The 23,857-nt window shown below is 36.8% G+C and overlaps 1 protein-coding gene across 1 annotated transcript; it reads right to left on the bottom strand.

Moving 5' to 3' along the window:
• Positions 1–13,300, bottom strand: LOC145753941 (uncharacterized). The gene is made up of 6 exons (XM_082570488.1): positions 12,728–13,300; positions 4,387–4,657; positions 4,119–4,265; positions 2,553–2,629; positions 2,346–2,473; positions 1–2,133 (listed from the first exon to the last, which is right to left on the bottom strand). Exons 1-6 carry the CDS (start codon positions 13,192–13,194, stop codon positions 887–889), a joined length of 2,337 nt encoding a protein of 778 aa, XP_082426614.1. The 5' UTR covers positions 13,195–13,300; the 3' UTR covers positions 1–886.
• Positions 13,301–23,857: the final 10,557 nt, after the last annotated feature.

A 23,857-nucleotide genomic window follows, 5' to 3' on the forward strand; every position in this document is an offset into this window, starting at 1 on the left:
AAACGATTCATAAAAAGAAATAGAAAGACAAACAATAATTTAACCGTTTGCTAAGGAAGAAAATAAGCAGCAGAAAATATGTTCAAAATGGTTCAATTAAGAATTCTGTTGATATTTTTGCATTTAATGTTAAAGGTTTAAATATTATTTGCAAATATATATATAAAAAGTTATTAAAATTTTAAACAATAACGTTATAAAATTTATTTAAAGATTTTTTACAGTTTGGAAAATTGTTTTTTTTTTAATTGTGCGCTAAAAAAGAAAAAAAAATGTGTTGAAAAACGATTTATATCACAGCACAAATAGTTCCACAGCGCGGATATATATATATTGACCACGTCGTAAACAAGAATAATAATAATACATAAAAAAATACTTAAAAACAATAAATCTAAACAATTTTTATAATAATATGTGTAAAATACAAAAAAATATGTTAACAAATGGATAGCACCAAAAACGTCGCTCAAAAAGGAACATTAAATTTTTAAAACGCCATTTTAAACATGAAACTGCAGTTAAGAAGGATTTTCCCTAAACACCCGTACTCGAAAGGGCCTAAACCTTGGTTAAGGAAGCAAGTACATTTGAAATGTTTGTCAACATAGGAAAAAGTACGAAGTAAAAGAATGAAAGTTCGTTGAGGTATGACGCACAGGCAAGCAAGAGAGACCGACGACCCTTTATATATAAGACAAACTACACAATAGGACAGTATGTAAAATGGTAAATAAAATCGAAGTCATTGGAATTACCCAGTTTTTGTTTTACAACAATTTTTATGTTTGCAATAAACATGTTAATACTGAGGTTATTTGCTCCCCCTATTACGTGGTCCAAATCGAAGTGACCTTACGTCCATTTTGGCTGATATCACTTGTTTCTACTCGTTTGCTGCTTCGGTAGATTCACGTGACCGTGCTATGACGCTTTCCATATTTCGAAGGTGCTGGATCGCGCTACCCGCTACTGGGGGAGCTGGACTTACGTTTTTATCGCTTTGGTGATTATGAGGAGACAGTGATGCGGATTTGTTGTGATTGGAAGAAGGAGGTGAGTTTGGAGCAGACTCGGAGGACAAGCTTCCCGATATTTTTCTTTTGATCACTTCTTCCCCGCCGGAGGAGGAATAACTGTGTCCGGGATGTCTTAAAAGGGGGTGGTGAGAATTTGCAGAAGACTCGCTTGGCGACTTAAACGACTTGAAATTAAAGGGAGGCATTGCATATGGGGAAAATCTCAACTTATTGCCATTAAGTCCATTGCTTGGCGAGGAGGGCGGAAAAAGGGACCCATTGAGCATTATTTCTGGGGGCGATGTCACATCTGACGGTCTTCCTAGTGCGTTCACTGCCGCCGAATGACGGTAAAATTGGTGTGCTATTGATTTTGGTGATGGTGGGCGTCCGGGAAATCCCGGTGCGGATCCGGGAGGGAATCCGGCCGCCGAAGCAGCAACCGCTGCACTGTAAGGAAAGAGACTCGCGTATGGACTAAACGCCGATAAAGCGGTACTGTTGGTGAATAGTGAAGAAAGGGGTGATTGTCCGGTGGCTGCTGAGAGAAAGGGATTGTTGGTGGGTGAAGTAGGGTGGGCATGGGACATTGACGACATACCCCTTGCGTTTGCAACAGCCTGTAACAAAGCGGGATTAAACGCGTTGGCAAGTTGCGAGTAAGTGTTGTTGTTGCCACCCATTGCCGCAGACAGTGCGCTCATATGACCAGGGTGAAGAAACGGGTAGTTACCCGCTGAAAAGTTTGTCATAAAGGGGTTCGGCATTTCGCCTATGCGCATTGGCATCGCGCCCGTGGGATGGATAGGAATGGGTGACGTCAGCTTTGCCGCACTTTCTTTACTGCGGTGATGCGACTTTACCTTCGGCGAGGTGGACTTTCGGTGACGCGACGATGACGTCAGATCGGGCGATGACGTCATACTGTGGGTCGTTGCCCGATCGTCGTCGCTAAAGTCACGTGACGAGTTAGCATCAATCGTAGAGGTGCGTGGGTGCTTTCCCCCCCTTTTGCTGGGTATTTCATGATCGGATTCCGATTTTCGCTTTCCTGGAAATGTCGAGGCAGCAATAAATGAAACTCTTACGTCATCGTCAGCTGATGTGTTGTAATCTGTAATAAACATGACGTCATTAATTTGAAGTCTCGTGTTAAGGTGGCGATTGATATAGTTCAACCACATCAAAAAAAACTTGGTTGAAAACATCAAATAAAATATATATTAAATATTAAAATTAACACCAAGAATTTAAATAAGATAAAATATCAAAATAAATTGTAAAACTGTTTTTATATTCTAAAACTATTTTTTATGTTCTATTTACCTGATTTATCCGAATTTGAACTCGTGTTCTGGTCTCTATTTACAGTTTCATAATCTTTTCTTCCATTTGTGTGCTCGCTCGTCGGTCGAGAACTGCTTAAAAGTTGTTGTTGGATTTGGAAATGTTGTCTGTTAAAAAAAGATAATTTAAAATAAAATAGGGTTTGTGCGATTTTATAAAAAATTTATATAAAAATTTTGATTTTACCTTTTTTCTCGTTTTCCGCTACCCGAATCTCGAAAACCCTTTGCAAATGGGTTGTGGTCAATTTTAAGTTGTGTTATCTGATAAAAAAAAATAATTGCATAAGTTTTTTTGTCTATATAATAACAATTTGTTGTTTGTTTGATTCGAAAGATGTTATTTTCTGGCATATAACTGTTAAATAATTTTAATTGTTTGTTTTTGTGAAAACAAAGAATCTGTTTAAACTGCGGGTTTAAATAAACGACCTAATCTCTAGAAGGCGGCGAATTTGCCATTCTGAAAACAACTTAGTGATAAAATCCCCTTCTGTCAATGTTGCAGATTTTTAATCAGGGATTAGGGGGTCTTTAATCACTGGCCGTACGCGCAAAGGCGCCTCGCTGACGAGTTGCATTCCCATCAAAATGCCTGGGCGGCCAAGCGAAAATCGCGCTTTCCTTTGCATTGTATACCTGTGTGCATTTCCAATCGATTACGGAAGGGTCAGGGATTGATTAACTGGGGCTAATCGCCAACAGGCTACAGCGCGTCGCAGCCAAAATGGCGAACCACGCCGGCCGAGCGACGCCGTTAATCCGCGATGATATGCATTTGGTAAAACGAGCCTGCTAGGGTTTTCTTAACTGTCGCGTTTCTCGTGCGATCCCTTGTTTTCGCTATCGGCTCGTTTTAAGGCGATCTGTTTGGATTGCTGTAATGCAGTCAGATTAGGAGGAGGCGTGAAATTTCGACAGTGCATGCGATCGCTTAACTTCACACGGCGATAACAGTGTGGCACTTTAGTGTTATTTATAAACCACACAACATTTAAACCAATCTAATTTTGCCAAAAAATACATTGCTGGATAAAACATCCCACGTTTTATGAAATCAAATACGTCTTCTTATTTGTATCGCTTAAACATTTTTGCGAAGGCGTGTTTACTAATTAGCCAAAACGATGTTGTCTTAATTAAGACACTTAAATCTCTGGCACCAATCTGTCGTGTTTTAAACGTGTTAGCGATTATGATACAACGGTTAGCAACCGGAAAACTGAAGTGCCTAAAACTCTGTGACGTCACTGGCCAAGTCACGTGGTAAACAAAAAATTACGCTAAAACAAGTTCACGGCCTTAAATTGCCTCGTCGTTGGACTAAACCAGTAACCTAAACCGGCGTAAAAATAGAAATCATAAAACATGCATTCGCTAATGAGGTGTGTTCTAGCTAATGTAGTATATAGCAAAGCTTTGCGTTGCCTAATGGACACATCATTGCTACAAAGTGGATATCACAACTCGATCAGGCTAGGCGCCGTGCTAAGAGCAGTCCACTATAGATTGTCGCAATCTACGCTAGCTTACACAACGTCTATATACCTCTTAAGCAAGGCGACGACAATGCCATATAATGTCGGTTTCTAAATGGTGTGTGATTAAAAAGATAGCCTTATACGAATTTTTTAACCAGCATAAAACCGCTGCATATTTGTTTTGATGACTTTGAGTACAAAAAATACTTTAAACGTGTCTCGCTGACATTTAAGTGCAAGTGCCTTTAAATTAATTAGCAAGTAGTAATTACCTTTTCGTTTTGGTATGCTGTGACTGCAATAAACTGCATTTCCTTGAATACATAAGTGCGAAACGCACAGTAAGGCAACTTAGCAAGGTCTCCACATCTTACAACATGAAATCTAGGCTGGTATTTGTGCATGGAATTTAAAATGGTCTAATAAACAAAAAAAATAATTGAAAAATATAGTAGTTTAAAATTTTTCAAATTGTGATCATACTGTTGATAAAAGCTTTTTTTTAAAACACATTGACAAAATGGTGATTTTTTGACTTACATGGCCATGTGGATCAGCAATGTTGTTTGTGAGTTTTAACTTATGAAATGAAACGCCCGGCCTGTTCATCCACTGTTCACCGGTTGCTGGCGAGTCAGGGTGGATGTACATTCGTTTCGGCAATTCCGGGTCCGCCTTTCCGGCCACCATCCAGCGGGAGTTGTGGAACTTATACCTGCAGTCATCTGCAGCTACTATATCCATCAGCATTATGTATTTTGAGTTTTTGCTAAGGCCACTGACTTTGACTTTAAACGAAGGGAACATGCGCCTAGAAAAAAAAAGAGAACCGGTTAGCTTTAACAAATCTTGAACAACGTTTAAGCTGCCAGGTAAACAGACTAAATGAGCTAACCTAGCAGTAGTAACTACAAATGGTGTACTTTGTATTTACATAGTGTTACTATATCCCTATTGATTTTGCCGTTGTTCATTTGTTATATAAAAGGCATTAGTCCAGGCTTAGGATTTATGCTTTTCCAATGCGAACCGGTCAAAACAATCGAACATTGCAAATCATTTGAGATTACTAATCGGCGTATCTGCTAAAATTCAGTGGGGAGCGTTCTTCCAATGCTTAATGTAAGATGTGGTAGCAAAAAGAAATAAACTGACATGCCGATTATCTGCTTTAAGGCTGATGACGCCAAATCAAAATTCGCAATGTGACATTAAAACAACTAAGTCCCACGCGTCGTAATAGCATTTCGCCTAGCTCTGTTTCGTCATAATTCACGCATTTTCGTGCTGTCAAATCGGCTAATGGCGTGGACGCGCCTAGAGTAATCAAATATATTTAAAGCGCCAAAAATTAGTCAAGGGATAAGGTTTATATTTCGTTTTAGGTGAATAAATTTTCTTTTGAAAATTGGAAAGTGTCGTTTTAATTCCCAAGGTATTTAATAACCATGCTACATTGTATTGTCAGAGTATTTCAATTTGGTCCGAATTAATATTTGTTTCTCCCCAATATACCATTTCTCCCCGATATAAAAATAGCCTGCCGTCCCGCCGTCTTTATTTATTACGATGTTTAATTACGAGCAAAAGTTTGCAATAGGCTTAAAGTAAACCCACCTTTGTTTCAATAGCGATTTGTAAGCGATAACAATAGTAGGTTAATCGGGGCCTATTTGACCAAAGTTTTCCATGCTGTATACGCCCTATTACATCACTCCGACGGCGAAGTTAATTACAAAGTCGGCAAGACAAAAGAAAAGTTATTACAGAACGACTTGTTTATCCAACTGATTTATTAGGCCTCGCAGCAGGCGGACGGCTTAGTCCTTACGCGTATTATAAACCATACAAGAACCTTGAACACATCGCCTCTTGCTTGTTTAAATGGTAATTGAATTAGCACCGGTGTGTATTCCAGAAAGGGGAAAATGTTTTGTTCGTTTAATGAATTCATTAAAGTTCTAATAACGAACTTGTGTGTATTCTATCATTCATAACATCTGGCCTACATTTTCTTGTGACACCTGGTTATTGCATTTCACCAAAAATATTTTTTAAATTTGATTGGATTTTTATGTGAAGTAAAATTTACGAAATTTCATGAGAATTTGACTCGATATTTTAAGGGCTATGTCTGTAATAAGGGGGCCATGCATTTATAATAATACAATTAGTGTGCTTTGCAACGACTGCATGTTCTTAATTTACAGTTTACGATTCCACTTAAGAAAACGACGTCAGTAATTTGTTTGTAAACGGACGAACACAAGCAACTATTATAACACACTAAACCAATGGCGACTGATTCGCTCTGTGTCTGCGTATACGGGCTATTATATAGCGATCGAGATAATTACAGCCAGCGCGGTGCCTCCGCGACACTATCATCCGTAATTATAGCGTTTAATAGATGATAGGTCAATAAAGCGACGATGGAATCGAAATGTTTTGATTGTCATTGCCGACTTAACCGTTAATTAGGCAAGGCCGTTAATGCCTCGCAATTAGGCATAAAGGCTTAGACTGTATATACAAAAACCTTGCGTTGCAGATTATTGGAAACAATAAAACAACATCGCAGTTCAAACGGGCCCAAAAAAATGATTAAAATTGTTTTAGGGATTATGCATTTTGTCCACTTTCCGGGTTACAAAATAGCGTGAAATAGATTGTACAATAATCTTCGGTAGCATGATTGACTTAACGCGGCGTGGCGACAGAATTTGCGATCTTATCAGGACCAGGCGAGGCGGCGCGATGGTGGTAGATAAAGTTATCTCCCGTCGTAATTTCATATACTAACAACCATTGTGTAATGGCTGCGACCGCATCTACGTGCTTCTAAATGCTATAAACCCTTAATTTACTTAGACGAAAACATATTATTACCATTCTGCATTATTCAGTAACTTCTCAAAAGGTGCCAATCCACAGGTTATTATAAAGGGCACACGAACAGTGAAAGAGAAAGAAACGTGGATTGAATATGGAAGTGCTCGTTAATACGCTAATCCCTATTGCCGTTGTATATCATTTAGAGCTTTTGTCTTTCGAAAGTGATGTAATACAGCGAGGCGATGTTTTTAAATGACCACTGCCCTTAATTTAGAGCGCTCGATCGCAAAGGAAATAGCAACATGTAATCCCTAGATCGAGAGCAAAAAACCAGCGCCCCAAGAATTTCGAACATTTTAAATGGCCCGTTGAATTTTTAATAACAGCAAAACCGATTCCGAAGCGCCCGTCACTCAAATCGAACATGCACACTTTACTCTTAATGAACTCCTATACACACTAATGTGTATTGGTGACAGTTTACTAATTAAAGTTTCATTAAACCCGTCATAAACGGCAAAAGAGATATCGTTTGATTCGCGGTGATTGTCATTTTGCAAGTTGTCACAATTAGCCTTCCTCGGGGACTAAGCGATATTTTGCTTCGCGTCGATATCTTTATATTTGAGCTGTCAGATTTCGAACCATTCGGCCATTATTAAAACATTTCCTCATGGGCCGGGGATATGCACTGACAGCTCGTTATTGTTACGAGTAAGATTTGTATAACCAACGATGTCCCTGTGGGTATAACAAGCACAATACTGCGTCCGGACAAATCCTAATAAACGGCGGCTTAGCCCATTTACACACATGTTATATTTGTTATTAGAGTCATTAATAGTCGATTAATAAACTACAAACTCCAATTTGTATTCTGTTTAGTGTGCCTTACTCAAAATGTCCTTTTTAATGAGACTCAAAAAACAAATACTTAAAAACAAATTTTTCATCTAAAAATTCGTGTTTAAATTTTGGTAAAGTATTTTAAGAGTCGTAATACCATGTGCCCATTAATATGTATACATAAATACAAATTGTGTCTATTACAACTTCGCACGTCGTTAGTTGTACGGCGGCAGACCTAATCTACTGTGTGTGAATATTGTATTCGCGAATGGATTAAACAACAAAATGGCGCCGGGAATCCTACCCCAAGACAAAGGCGACGCACTGATCGGATGTATCACACCAACAACAACAACTGTTGTGTACCTAATCGAGATCGCATGCGCTTTCTCGTCAAGTCCTAGATTGCTGTCTCCAAACCTGGCAATTTAAGGGGATAAGCGTTCTTCTAAACAATACTAGGAATGCAAAGGGATCATCGGAATCGCGGTAGTTTAGATTCATCTACAGTTTTGGCCTTGCCTATTTATCGCCACCGCCTCGCAGACCTTATAATTATATGATACGAGGACAACAACGCTATATGGGAAATGTAGCGCTGAAGGATGTGAAAATGTTACCTTGTAAGTGTTTTGCATCATACAAGGGTCGGATGTGAACCGAAATTTACAACTTATAACCTTAGACACTACCGTCACGTCACTGTTCTATGTGAACTGATCAAATTTCAATATCACTTCGTATACCCAAAACCGAAACCGACACAAATTGACGCCAGGGCAAAATATTTCTGTAGTGTTTTCGTCGCGAAGGCAAAAATTTTGTTATTTTTCTAATCCTGAGTCACTTTTTTATTGGAAACTAAACTTTTGATCGATCATCAATTCTCGGAAAATTGCCCGCTGATTTTAAAAGTGTCGTGCAGCCCGACGTTTGTCGAATTGTTTTTAAATAGAACGCGGCCTTCCAAACCAGATTAAAGGCTTACGTGTATGGTCGACTGGAAAGTGTCAAATCCCGTATCATGTAAACAGGCCTTTTGATTCGCACTTTAAAAAGCTTGGTTCAAAGTGAAGGCGTACTGGGCCTAATCTAGCCAGTACTTAAATGAAAAACTACTGTGGGGATCGTGCTTAACAACGATTAACGACATGGCGTCAAAAAGATGAAGAGATGTCGGCTGTCGGTTAAAAGGCGTCGAAAAGCTAAATAAACCTTGGACTAGGTTCTAATGTCGTATAGATAGGCGACCTGCGGTGTACCAAAACATGTGTCGTTAACGTTGAAAAACTGCTTGGGATTGGGATAAAAATTCGCACAAGAACAAAACTGCACACTTAATGATCGATGATAATTGCGGCATCGACAGGCTTAGGCCAGAAAGCACCGTTGATAAGGTTTATAAATAAACATTGCGCGCGGCCTCAGCTAAAATTAAAAAGTGTCGAGCGATCTGATTCATAACGTAATCAGCTTTGTTTTTCGCACTCTAAGCTCGAATCAAAGAGCGATATTAAATGTTTGTTGGCTATGCAGACTGTCCTCACCTTTTCAGCACCACACCACTCCCGCTAGCCTAGCAACTAGTCGTGTTTTTAACGGAATGCCATTGATGACAACAAACAAAATCACGTTATTAACACAATCACAATCAGCGCACAGGCCACTGGCAGGCCAAGGCCAGATTAAAAACAGAGAAATTAATTAGTGGAATTACGATGTTGAAGGTGTAAATGCTAAATTAAAAATACGTTTGAACTCGTAAAATTGCGAAAAATTACGGCCGGGTATTTAAAGCGAGACGTAACCTTTTAAATAAACAATTTTGTCCGCGGATAGCTCAGAAAAAAATCACTGGCACAAAGTTAAAGAGGGCAAATTTAAAACTAAAACCTACCAAAAAATTACATTTTAGTAAACAGTACTTAAAAAACGATGCAACATCCTTAAAAGTGCATAAAAATAACAATAAATTTTACATTTACAAACCACAATGTGTAACTAGAAAATATATCTTTATTGTGTTGCCTATGTAACAAATCGGGTATCGTTTTAAACGTTGATGCATCGGCATTAGGTTAAACTAACAATGTCACGAACAGCATGCACTCAACCACCTTTAATTAGGTCAGAAGGACAGGCTAAGCGCGTTATCAAATTAACATAGCAATCCATCATTTATTAACGCCGAGAAAAAATTGAATTGAAGCTCAATGACAGTTGATAATGTATACATTTGCCTTAGCTCGAATGATTGTGTTGTGAATGCTAACTGTTGGTTGACGGTTTTATAAACATAATACAAGCAGCGCCTACGTTTTGCGGTTTGTACGTTCAGCATACCACTGACTCACATGTACATGCCTAATTAATCCAGTTACCATTTTTTTTAGTGATAACCTTTTATTGTTTTCACGGTTTGTTCTAACAGCCGACATTTTACGCGGTTATACTTATGTATACTACTAGACGGATGTTATAAGTGGGTCGCCTCGCTTCGACTAATGGGGTTCCAATGCGCCCCAACCTGACCCTGTATCGCTCGTGGGGGTTCGCGAAATGTTTGTCGGCGTATTAGCGAACACGAATTTGTGGTCACGGGCCTTGACACATTTTACTTCGATCTCTTTGCAATACAAAACAAACGTGTTATATCCTTCATGGCTGGGTTTGTAAGTAGTACAGGAAATACGCTTTTCGAAATCTTGCCCCAAATATTACAACCTTGCGACAACAAAAACGCACTTTTTCGCACGTTGAAAATGCATTGAAATATAATGCGAGTAAAAGCACTGATCTAAATACTGGGTTTTCTATACACCGAGACCCGTTCCCCGCCTACCCGATCATCGTGGCGCCAACCTCGCGTCACTGTACAATTCCTGTTAGTGTCAAATCAAACACAACCGGTCGTTCGCACTTTGAAATTTCGATTAGCGTAATTTCGCTATTCGCGAGCTCGAGTGAAAAACAATCAAATTAACAAGATTGTTTGACCGGGTATAAACGCACTTAAGCAAAGTGACCTTGTTCCTAGGTCATATAGCGACTTTGCCCCGGACTTGACATGGCAGGGTTTTTTCCTTGCCTTTATATTAAGACCGTGGCGTCGTCTCGCTGGGTTAATTAATGCAAATTGTATAGCACTTGAGTGAAGTTCCCTGATAATGTTATTGTGTGGACAAGGAATTGACTTAGATTTTCTAAACAAACAACTGGCTAACCGCTCTAAACCAATCTAACCACGTTTGTGCAAATTTCTTTCGAGCCGATGATGACGGTAAATATAACCAATCCATTTACTATGCGTTATCGAATTAATTTCGGCGTGAATGGAAAAGTCGTCATATTTTTTTGTAATTTTGTCACACCTTATGGTTCCGTTTTAATCGATTTGTTTGCTCAAATTTACACAAAACCATAAAGTCAATAAGAGAAAATAAAAGTAACAGAGCAAAGAAAAAAAATCCAAACTGACTCAGTTCGCATCAAAAAAACTGTTTAACGTAAACTTTTTAAAAAAGTTAAACTTAAAAAAAAAATCCTAAATTTTAAAACACATTTATCATTTTGCTCTTAAACACTTAGATTGACTGTTATAATAAGCGAGACTCGCGAATCATGTCCAATTAGCAGACAAATCTCTCACATTAAATCTCGCATACACAAGTACCGTAAACATTCGATTAAAATATCGACCATCGATTCGAAAACGCGAACAAATGACGTAATCAAAATGGCGCCACTACCTCAATTGCCTTCAACAATGGGGGCAGAAAACGTCACAAATCGTCACCTAATCACCACAGGTAAGTGGGCACGCGTACACGCGATTTACCAAAGAAATAACAAAATATCCAGAAACAATTTCGACGTCCAGGCGCGTAGGTCACGAATACGGTCACGTTTGGTCGCTTAATTAGGACCACATCCTTGCAATTAACAAGTTTGATTATTAATGTTTGAGTGGGCTGAATGGCTTCGTCGCAATCCAAGTAAATAGTTGCGCGCGGTTCGAATAGCCAGTCGCCACTTGAACTTCATTAACGACCGTGTTGTCTGAGCCTGTTTTAACGAAACTCAATCCCAAAGTTATTTCGATTTTGCCCCGATAAAATTTGCGTCTAATTTTTTCGGACCCCCAATCAAGAAAGCGAAAGTTTCGACGTGCATTTACTACAGGGTTAAAAGGAAAAACTTAACCCTCTTTCCGCCCGTGGCCAAATCTATCACATCGGTTAGACGGTACAGTTTTCACGAACAAGGACCGTAACAAAACACGAATTCTGTCTTAACACTAACAAGTGTAATTCCTTTAGATATCAAAGCTGTTTTTCGACTTAAAAGCGAAGGCGACAAGTTTTCGAATATTGTTTTTATTTTTCGCGAACGTCAGACCACTGTGTCAAATATAACACGTGACCCGCCAATGTCAACCGGTAAAGGTAAATTACAAAATGGCGGCCTGTTTGTGCGTATTTTATATTTATAGTTTTTCAAAATGCCAATTAACGATTTCTGGTATGAGATTTATTATTAGAAATAGATTTATTTGTTTCTAGCAGATGTGGCATTTTTGCTAGGCTCGGTTTTTTCCGTTTAATATTTTAATATCAACAAGTTTCGCTAACTTCAAAACAAAACTAAAGTTCAATATTCTCGTGTGGATTTAATAAACTAGATTGAACCAACACACTTTAATTAAACCAGGTGGTGGCTATTTTGCATCAACAATTAAATAAATTAATACAATTTCATCCGCATCTATTGGATATTAACTTTTTTTCGTCGATATTATTTTAATCAAAGTTAAGATATTTTAAAATTTGTCGTACTAAGTCACAAAAAGGCCAGGTGTGATTCGTACAATCAAAGACTATTTCGTAGGCCCAAGAGTTAACTGGGCACGGCCATAGCACCTCTAAGTAAAGTATATTTGTTTGCTCTGCTCTATGACACTCGAGAAATTATGAAATCTCCCTTTGTAAGCACGCAGAATAAGATACAAAGGTGTCGACACTTATTTACCTACTATTTCGAGAACCTACTCGACGAAAAAAACCGGGATTTTTTATTATATATATATCAACGTGTTTCCGTTAAGGCTACGATAAGTTTTTATTAAAGTTTAAGCCAGAGTTAACAAGATTTAAAAACAATTTTTATATAGCTGTAAAAGTATAAAATATTATCTTACCTTCCGGTTTTTGTTATCACCATCTCGGTACCACGTCGATGAAATTGTTCCCACAATTCCATGTTCTCCAATTCGACTTTCGGGTCATCCGGATCGCTGTCATCGGACTCAGAAATTTTCCTTTGCGGCAAATCCCCGCCCGGATTGCGGCAGATTGATCGGTCAAAGCCCGGGCCCAAGCCCGACGGCGCTCCGCCTTTCGAGAACATAAGCGCAGAAGCACAGTTGGACATCGCGGTGGGAAAATACGAAGGCGGGAAAAAGGGTAGATCAACCCCGGCAGGAGACGGCAAGACTGCCCCGTGTCCGTACGCTGACATAACTGCCTGCAAGGGGGAAATTGGTCCTGGTTTCATTGAGTCCTGTATCATTCCTGTATTTGTAGATTGATAAAAATATGAAGCTTGATCGTTGCTTGTTAAATTTTCTGGTGATTGACACAGACTGTTCACTTCTGTCAGGCACATGAAGTGTTATTTCTAATCGAAGTAGTAGAGCGTCGTAGTTTTTATCATAATCAGCTCGTCGTAAAATAAGTTAACAAAAATATTTTTTTGTAAAATGTAAAGTTCTTATTTATAATTTGTATTCCTTTGATTAAATGAATCTGTAACGATTAACAATAAAATTTATATCTCTATATTTGATTGTTGACTTTATACTCCCAACCTATTCTGTTAGATGATCTTTACTGTAAACTTTTAAAGTAGAACTGACGGTGGTTGGCTTAATGACTGGCTATAAAATGTAGTTTTTAATCACCCTTTTACCTTTCTACCTGTCTGTCGATTGGGACCCATTTCGTTTTAGGAGCCTTTTTAGATCAGTGTGTCACCTTCTATTGAAATTTTACTGTTTTATATGCACTCCTACAACTGATACACGTTAATTTTTTTCCTGTGAAAAAAATGATATTTTTTCTCGTGTGGTTTTATTGTTTTGATTAACAAATATACAAAACTGTTCTCTTGGCTCTATTGCAACCCGAGCGATGTGAAAACGACGGACGCCATCTTTGAGGCGCGTATTCCCGAGCAGTATTATCACTTTCTTTTTTCCCCTGCTGCCTTTTTCGCGGCGGAGCAATTTCCACTTCTCTCTTTTTTTCTCTTGCGCGAGAAGCTCATCAGCGAGAAGCGAGCGATGTGTAGTTCTTTTGAAGATCTTGTTTACACAATGTAGACCGTTGCATGTCCAACTAAAGAGTTGCGTAATGTTTGTGTTATTGTTAGCTGCAGCAGCGCAGCGCTGTTAGCGCAGCGGGCTATTGTTTTAAACGAACAACAAACAAGCTAATGGCATTGGGCTTAAACCACACAATAAATAAATAGAACATCGGTAATACGTTTTATGTGGTGTTAAAAAAAGAAATCAATTTGTCAATATTTAAACTCTTTTATATAGCTCGGATACATTTTTTTTTATTCGATAAGGTTCGCATAAAAATGTTACTGTTTTTTATCGTTTAGTTTAAAATAACAAAACATCAAATTCCGCTGTGAAAAAATTCAAAAATAAACATATTACGTCATAGCGTAATTTCTTTTAAAAACGTTAAAGTTGTACAGTCGTCTAAACACTGGCATATTTTACAATAATTTCTTCACTTTTCGTAGCGCGATGAAAAGGTATTACTGTGATCAATGGCAATTGGCATTTGATGTGTAGCCTTCCCGTCGCCGGTCTAATTTGCAAGTTGCGAACCACGGACTGAAAAGCCGGCGTATTATATAGACACCTCTGTAACACTTTAGAGGTTAAACCAGTTTATCACTTTAATTATCCTGTTTGAAGGTATTGAAATACAATTCTATTTTTAATTTTCAAATCCTCATTTAAAATGAATTTAAAAAATATTTTGTGAACAAAAATTTGTTATTAAGAATGCCACTTAATATTGAAACAGAAAATAAACCTATTTAAATTATTCTCTTCGTGCAAATTTTAATGTTTGGAACTTGAAAAATATGGTTGTCGGCACGCCTACGCCACCGCGTGGAAAAAAAGTTCTCCCAATCAAAAATTTCAATCTATTGACAAGACAAATGAAACCAAAAGATGTGCAATTTATTAAAGTAAAAAAAAATATTTATCTCTATTTTTTATTTATGTTTTATTATTAGTATTAAAATAGCCTGTATGGAAATTTAAAAAAAAGATTATATTTTCTACATCGAAAATATATGTATTATCATTTGTATTGCATGTTGTCGTAGTTGACTGCTAATTAATTGTTTTGTATAATCACCCGTTTAAGATTGTTATTATCGATTCGAATTGGATGGCTTTTATTAATCCGTAATTATGGAAGCTGACTTCCCCTTTATGCGCGTGCAGAATACGTCAGCTTATACGTGTCCTAAGTGATCGCCGTTGAAAATTACGCTTTGAATATGCACTCTGTAGCTAGTAATTAATTGTGCATTAATAGCAGGCCGCGAAGCAAGTACACGTATGCCACAGCACCATACCTTGCCAATTGGCGGTGTGCGTTGCGGCTAAGTGCTTGCTTATTGCATGTAGGAACTTCCAAATATGTTGTTATACTATTAGGGGCTGCCGCACTGCTGTATTTAAAACGACAACCGGCAATTATGTAATTGTGCAAAGCAATGGTATTTGTATACATATTTTAAACAGTGCGTTGTATTATAATCTATGTAATTTGTCAAGTAAATAGGCACATTTTATCCACTTCGGGGGAACCGGATCAACCAACTGAAGTTGTATGCATATACGCTACTGGCGCTTGCAATTTTACTTTCATATTTTGGGATGACTTTGCTTACAAATTTCAAGCGTTTAACTGGTCAAAAAATTGCTTAGCGTCGCTTCTAATCAATCGGAGGCTTCTTAATCAATTGCATTTTAGTGAAATAGCAGTCGATTTTTCGTGTTATAGCGCTATATAATTACACCCTAGCTACTTAGGGAGGCGCCTTTAAAGGCTGTATATTCTATTGGAAATCGTTATCCACCGAAGCTATTTTGTGCAAACGCTTTGCTACATTTAAAGCAAACAATAAACAGTAAATTTACAATATTTTTTAACTATAAGTAATTTTTGGTATATGTATTATTTTGATTTTTACAACTGATTTTATTTCATTCTTTTTGCTTTAAAGTCCAGTAATTTTATTTAAACGTCCATGTTTTTTAACTTTTCGGTTTATAAAAATGCAAAAATTCTTATGTTTAATTTTTGTTTGAAAAGGCGCCAAAAAGTTCGCAAGCGCTTAAAAATGACTGAAAATCCGATAGGGCTGTTTGTACTCTCGTAAAGTTGCGGTATATAGAGGTGTCTGTTTTTACCAATTTCTCCTCGTAAAAATACTTTATGATTTATCAGAGGCGTACATTAATGTTGGTCAGCAGATATGCCTTTATTGTCGGAGAACATTTTTTTAATCTGGGTCTCGTAAATCTCGGGTCGCGTTGTCCAAAATCGTTTGATTAACCTTAAAACTTTATTGCGAGCGTTTTTAAACCAAACATTACGGCATTGCTTTTTATGGTTTTTACGGAAACTATGCGCTTTATGGTTATTTTTTTACACGTTTAAATTTACCTATATGGCTCATAGCTTTGTATCCACCCCGCCCACTTTTATTGAAACACCTGTCACTTTACCTTAGCCCATTGCTTTATTTTAAGTATTAGATAAAAACATTCATATTTATGTTACAGTTTAGTAGTGTTAAAGCATTGTTGTTTATGCAATAATTTAATTTGCAAGAAAAGACTGTCAAGTACTGGCCTATATGTAGGACGAAATGACCTTTACGAGGCCAGCACGCTTTCCATGTTTGATCGTTTAGTGTTCGCCTGATTAATGCGAATCGTTGCACATTACACCCAACGACCATTAAGCTAACGATAAAAGCATTTGCCCGCTACGCAAAGGGTGTAAATTATCCACGAACGCTACACGGCCGGTCATTGAGTGGACGCACTTTACGACTTTAGCAAACGAGGCGAGCTGTCGACTTGTTTACTAGCGCTGTGTTTAAGCGTTCCAAGAGCGTAATATTTACCAAGTTGAAATGTTTATCACACCGTGCCTAAATCGTTTTATTCAACCGCCATAGATACCTTAATGTTGATACAGTTTTCTAATATGTGCTAAAAGTTCCATAGAACGTCAGGTGACAAAGCGTCAGCAGACAAATTAAAGGACATTTTTAAATAAATTTGGCATAAGCGATAGTTGTATTTTTGACACCAATTTCAATTAAAAAAATAAGGCCTAATAAAAAACCTTAATTTTTTTTAATTAAACGTTTACAATACAACATTATTGGTGAGGGTTAATTTTTAACGTTTCCAATGTTTTGTCAGTATGGGGAACTATAAAATTTTATGGTATTAATTAAATCTAGATGATTCACACAAACACATATTATTTCGCCCTGTTGTTTGTTTCTAACACTTCGTAAATTTATGAGCGTATTTGTGGTAAAGAGACCTTTTATTCTATTGACTTTTTGTTCAGGCTTAAAGCACAGACCCCAAATCAACAACGGAATAAAAAATAAACCACAAGTAAATAGTTACACAATCTATTATCCGATTTTAACATGAGAAAAGCCCGAGTCATTTATGGTTATTTCGCAGCAACTTATGTATTTTTAAACGTTTATTTGCCAGGAACTTTAAAATTAAATAATAAAGAATGTTTTTAAGGTGTTTTCATTTCCATTAAACACCCACATACTAATGGATTTAGAATAATTACATGACGCATATGTTTTATGTGTTACAAGCTAGCGAAGATGTGAAAAGATGATAGGCTGATTTCCGCCCTGTTTGCACTCTACAGTTAAATGACGCCAATGTCCACAGGCACATAGTATTGTTTTAATAACGGTGCCTTCTTCATGGTTACATAGAATAACATTTAATCCGTTGCCATTTACTTATCGTCCAGCACAACGGGATATAAGGCTTTTAACGACCCGATTCAGCTAGGGCTATTAATCTATCAATACCTCGCAAATCATACCACTGGGTTGTTCTATTTATAGGGCGAAGGACATTAAATTTAATGCCAAACATGCAATAATGGATGTAACATTTTGTGGCGCTATTTTTCATGGAATTTTCGTGTACAAATATAATTAAGGTTTTGCGTAGACCGCTGTTGTCAAAAGATTTCTTTCACAATGAATTGTAAAATATTTACAATTTCAACTTTCTTACAAAAAAGTTTAACCAATACATATTTATTTAAAGTGTATTTATTTACATTTCAAAGTTATTTTGGCTTACTGCTAACTTTTGTATGTTATATTTTGAGCGCCACCAATCGCTATGAACCGCATTGTAGAGCTAAAAATGTGAAGCAGGTGTCATTCAACAAATAAATTTCGAAAAACGGAAAACCGATTTCCTGTTGCTATCACTTTTATGTTACTAAGATAAAAATCAATATCAATTTTAGCAAGTTCAATGCAATTTCGGGGCTACTACGCCCTTATTTAGAAACAATAAAGTGTCATATGTATTGGCCAAATGCAAAAACCGAAGCCACAACAACACTTCGATCTTTATATTAACTGCCGTTATAGCCATTGATATTTATGTTTGGCCAATGGGACGTTGCCTACGTGACCAATCTAGTAAGATCAAAGTTGTAAAGACGACGTTTTCACAAAGGAACGAAACGTTAATGGTTTTCAATGTGGCCCCCACCTGACATGGAGGTAAAATGCTGGTTGACGGGTACCTAAAATAAGTACTATAACATTGATTTGTTTTCAGGACGAGCTTAAACGAATGGGACCAATTTAACTACTGCCATGTATTAAAATTAAAAGGAATTGTGTCTTTTATCTTTCAAAGTACATGTAACTTAAATTCAGGTTTAATTTTGCATAGATTTTCTAATAACCTTACTGCGTTAGTTGAATGGCCTTTCGGACGCCTACTAGTTGCGCATAGATATCACCTAGTGCGACCTTCCTAGTAATTGAAGTGTTTCGTATCCGGGACTTTAACAGCTAAGTATTGCTGTTTTACATGTGTTGTAATACTCACGGCAGATTACATCCAGCAGGACTGGCAACCTGATAAGTAACATTTATATAATACATTGTAAACTATGGTGTTGATCTAGCGATATCTTGTATTGAAATACATGTTCTTGGCACAGGTTATTCGTAGTCCACATCTTAAGGTTAACATCCATTCGGTCGTTGACTTAAGGGAAGATTAACTTATGTAACTGTAGTTATATGCTATTCTAAACCATAAGCCATTACTTTGCTTTTTTATTATAGTTCCTTATATAATTGTCTGATTTGTCTGATAGGGTTAAATTGCCAAATTTGTTTTATTGTGTTGTTACGTAAGTGAATCATACTAGAATTTCCCAATGCATTGTGCATACGAGGTGAAAAGGTCAAGCTATCGTTTTCTCCTATACCGTTACAAGTTTTCAGCAATTAAATAAACTTGTTGAATTTGTAATAAAGTGTACCAACCATATTTAGAAATTATTCAAGAATAATCTATTTTATAAATTTGTGTTTATTAGAATTCGAACGTAAGGTTTAAAAATAAAAAGCCGATAGCTTGCGACGCGCGACCAAATAAATTTCACACGACTACGCAGCCTTTAGGCGTCAAGTAACACAATCTTATCGCGTTACAATGCTTAGGCACTTGAAAATCTATTGTCGGAGGTGACTGTGTTGACTTGCCTGCTATTGTCAGTCTGTAGTATGTTTAGTTAGCGGCGACCCCCTGACAAGAGCGCTAACAAGGGGTCGGAAAAGGTGCGAACACTATCTGGCCGCGAAACCCTTTCAGTAGCCTAACCTTAGTTCAGTTAGGTAACTAAAACGATGTTTGGAAGTGTTAGGCTCACGCGTACCCATACGTTTTTGTGTAAATTGTTATTGTAGAGATGAAAGAGATTTAAGTATCTGATTCGTAAGCCATTTTGTTTTTATATTTTTTCTGCGCTCAGCATGTGTGAAACTATACATATGTTGGGTTAAATAATGTTATATTAAACTAACCATACGCAAAAATAGGTTTAAAGAAAAAAAAATTATTGCTAATATTTGTTCTATGGCCATTTTGATTTATATTTTTTGTTCTTTAACACTGTTTAAATAAAATTTATTTTTTATTTTTTGAAAGCAATATTTTGTTATTTTATTTATCCACTAACTTACGTTATGTTTGTGTGGGCTACATAAATAATAAATTATATAATTATTTCTTTTTTTCTCGCAATCCTCACAAAATTAATTTGTTTTCAAACTTGTGTTATTCAATAATTTGTATCTAAAATAATTTGTGTTTTTTTATAAGAAGTTTAAACAGTTTTAAATTCACGTATGAAGCAATGTGAAAATATGCGCGTCAGTGGCCTTCTGATTGTACGTCGCTCTAGCATTTCGACTCTGTACAAACCCTCAAGTCAATGAAACCTTAACCTTAATCAACACGGTGTAGGACATATAATCTTTCACAGTTGCTAGACAGTTATCTATCCAACTAAAAACACAACGGTTCATGCGCTGTAGTGTTTTTCTAGGCTTTGACTTGATTTAAAACGCGTGAGCTTTAGGCGGAATGCGATTGAGACAGGGTTAAGTAAACCCCATTGTTTCGACACAATGGCCTAAGACAAATTTACAAGATCGCATCCTGCTTGACACGGCAGGGTGTCATAAGACACCTAATTGTTTGTATGTGATCGGTTCTACGTCACACGCTTTAACACAATGCAAAATTAGGACAAAAACGCTAATTGTCTATTTGTGAACAGAAAATTTCATCTTATATTTTTTACTTTAGTTTTTATATGTTGTTGTGCTACATTGCTTATGACTAATTTGTCAAACTTGTTAAATTCTTGTTTCTTTTGACCCAGAGAGTTGCAAATGACTTAAGTCGTTAAGGTTCCTATGCCGGGCCAATTATAACGAGATAGTTTACCTATTTTTTTACGTCAATCTGAAGTTGCTGTTAAATTAGATGCAACGAAAATAACATTTACATACCCCAAATGTGTCTACATACTTTGTTAATAAGCCTGCATATTTATCAGCCTTATTGACGTTTGTTTACCATCTAACAGCAATTACTGCAAATTAACAAGTTTTTGTTCTCTAAGCATATGTTCCTTACTTAGATTGTTATTGATTTGCGGGATTATGGTTGACAGTTTTGGGGTCGAAGAATAATTAAAACTCGTTTTTATTTTTAGGAATTAGCGAAAATCAGTAGGGTCCGGGAACTTAGCTTGCCTAAAAATTAGTTAACAAGGTAAAGGCGGCCTACGCGCACGCGTTTCAAAGCGAACAACCGCAGTAATTGAAATAAATTCATTGTTAGGCTGTGATTATATCGATGAAGCCAAATTACCGCGCCTTAAATTAAGTAAGTTGTTGGAGTGCTGACCTCGCGTTGGCGCCCGCGTTTCGCAAGTGTTAGAAAAGACCAATCCAAGGTTGTTAGCATGATGCTGTTAGGCTGTGGTTAGGGTGATCTACCTAATTCAATTTGTAGCTCGCCAAGCGGAACACGGAAATGCAGCAGTAACTTGAACATACACAGAACTGAGCTTGTACATAAACAAACTTTTGGATTTCGACATGTAGTCTTAGACTTTAAAGTGGCCCGTTATCTTAATCTGGAATCAGTCGGGGCATGCCTACCCCGATTATCTTCCAATTAGTGTACGTGTTGCATTAAAAAGTTGAAAATAAAATCAGGTTTGAACTGATGTGTTAATGCGCCCAACCCATAGCCAATAACCTTGGGTTTTTCGGCAAAAAATAAAAGCCAAAAACCACAGAGTATTTATTGGCAAGAATTTACAAATTACTGAACTCGTTTTCAACTACTAGTTTTAACAGCGTAAAACCGCTGATGAGAAAAATCATTAAAACTATTCCACACCGACATTTTGTAATACAGTACGGCACTAAACTCGTAAATTCGCGGCGGGTGACTAAGTTAATAATGGCCTTACAATGGACCGCCCTCTTATTTTCATTTGCGAACATGGACAGCGTCGTAAATTTTGTCCAAAGTCCTTAATTTTTCTTTACTAAATGAGAGTGCCTAGCTGCCCGAAAACCGATTTACGGCCTTCTGACACTGCGGTTTGCAGCGCTAACGATCATTTTAGCGCCGAATTTATTAGCAGTATTTGTCAGCTTGCTTGATAACAAAACCGCCCGTAATTCAGTCGTAAACAGCCTACTCCAAATGCCAAAGCTTCAATAATAGTTGTTTTTGCCTTCATAAAGCTATTTACCAAAATTGTTTACGACATGGGTTAAAATTAGGTATATAAGGTGTAAAGAGACATTAATTTTTTTGGTTCACTTTTTTTGGTTTCAAAATACAAATATTCTTTGATGTTATTCAGCAAATAACACTGATTTGTTTTATAAACAGCATTTTTTAACTCAAAAATGAGATCATTCAAACCCATTAAACTTTATTAAAGGAAATGTACTTAATAGGGATTATCGATTTGGGGGTGCAATTCTATTAACGAGGCACTAAAATCATACGCCTAAAATAGTTTTTGTGCACAGCGAATAATTGAATGACGTGCATTGTAATTATAACAGGCAACGCAAATTAGCGTAAAGCGTTCAAAGTCGTTACATTTTGCCGTGAAATTTTCTTAAGACACTTGAACTTGTTAAGACTGACAGTCTACCGTGTTAATTGTCAAAGCTAAGGGCAACAAAATGCAAATGGGTATTAATTATTCAAAACTTTAAGTTAAGATATCATAATATGCTTAACGTTGCCTAATTCACCGTTTTGTTTCGTATGAGTTGGTTTTGGTGACAATACCATAACATACTTTTTTTTGTAATTTCTTTATCCTAGATGTGGGAAGGTCGAATGTGCGACCTAAACATAGAGTAACTTTAGTTACCCCGACACAGTCTCGAGTTTCCTTTAGCAGTTTGGGATATTATAGAGATTATAATTGCCCGGTAATTATACTGCTGATTAAGTGCTGGCTCAGCAGGAGTTTATACCGTTTATAGCGCCTTACACAAGGGCGCTACAGCCTGAGAACAGTGGGGATTGAACCTATTACCTCATGGTGGTGTAGCAAGTGTTCTTACCACTACACCATTCTGCCGATTTTACTTAAATTTTTATGTTAATATGAATATTTGTGGCATGTTTTAAATCATTAAATTGGTTTTGTCATTTTTTCCTGTCGCATTATTGTAATATTTACTATCTTATTATTTAACAACGAGCAAAAAAACAAAAAAAAAAATTGTGTTATGTAAGCATTTTGGCTTTTAGGAAGGTATTGGCGAAACGACGAAAGCGTGCGAGCGACCGCTACGGGAAAATGTTTAATTCAACGAAACGAATTTCTGGTGCGTCGGGCAAGAAATTTGCTCTTAAGAAGCGCAAGCAATTTACTCGGTGGATATTTTTTGCATTTTGTAAGTTTAAAAATGTTAAGTCACTGTTGTCAATCATATTGAAAAAAATAAAATAAAGATAAGCTCTAAAAACTCTTTAAGTTCACATAGTTGGTTTTCGAAAAAAAATTTTTGATTTTTTTTAATTGTTTTACCAACATCTAATTGTTTAACCTAGATTTTTATTTAATTATTTTACCTAAAATTATTGTAAACCTTAACAAAATTGTATCAGAACAACGCCAAAACCCTAATTTTGTAACTTCTCTAGTAACCCCTAGCTTGTGTGAAATGGCGTACTTTTTTTCTATATCACCTTAAGGTGGTAGATTTTTATATTTTTTATTGGGGAAGGGTGTGCTGTTATGATGTGTTTGAGCTATCCGTAAACGCCAAGGTCTAATAGTATGGCAATGATGCGGCTCGAACCAGAAACATTTCGACTCGTAGTGGCGTATCTTGTAGTAGGTTTTCGATAACAGCTCTCTTCTGCCATCACACGCAAATTATTTTTTTGTTAAAGTCGTTACTTGTTTGGGGTGAATTTTTGTAAACTCTTATTCTGGAAAATTTGTTAAATTTTAATTTTATACAATTTTTTACTTTCTTATTTTTATAAAAACTTTTACGATAATAAAATTATAGGCAATTTATATTTGGCATTTATTTAGTACATTATTTAAATTGTTAATCAAAGTGAAGA

The sequence above is a fragment of the Corella eumyota genome, chromosome 5 (genome assembly GCF_963082875.1).
Source record: "Corella eumyota chromosome 5, kaCorEumy4.1, whole genome shotgun sequence".
Taxonomy (NCBI): Eukaryota; Metazoa; Chordata; class Ascidiacea; order Phlebobranchia; family Corellidae; genus Corella; species Corella eumyota.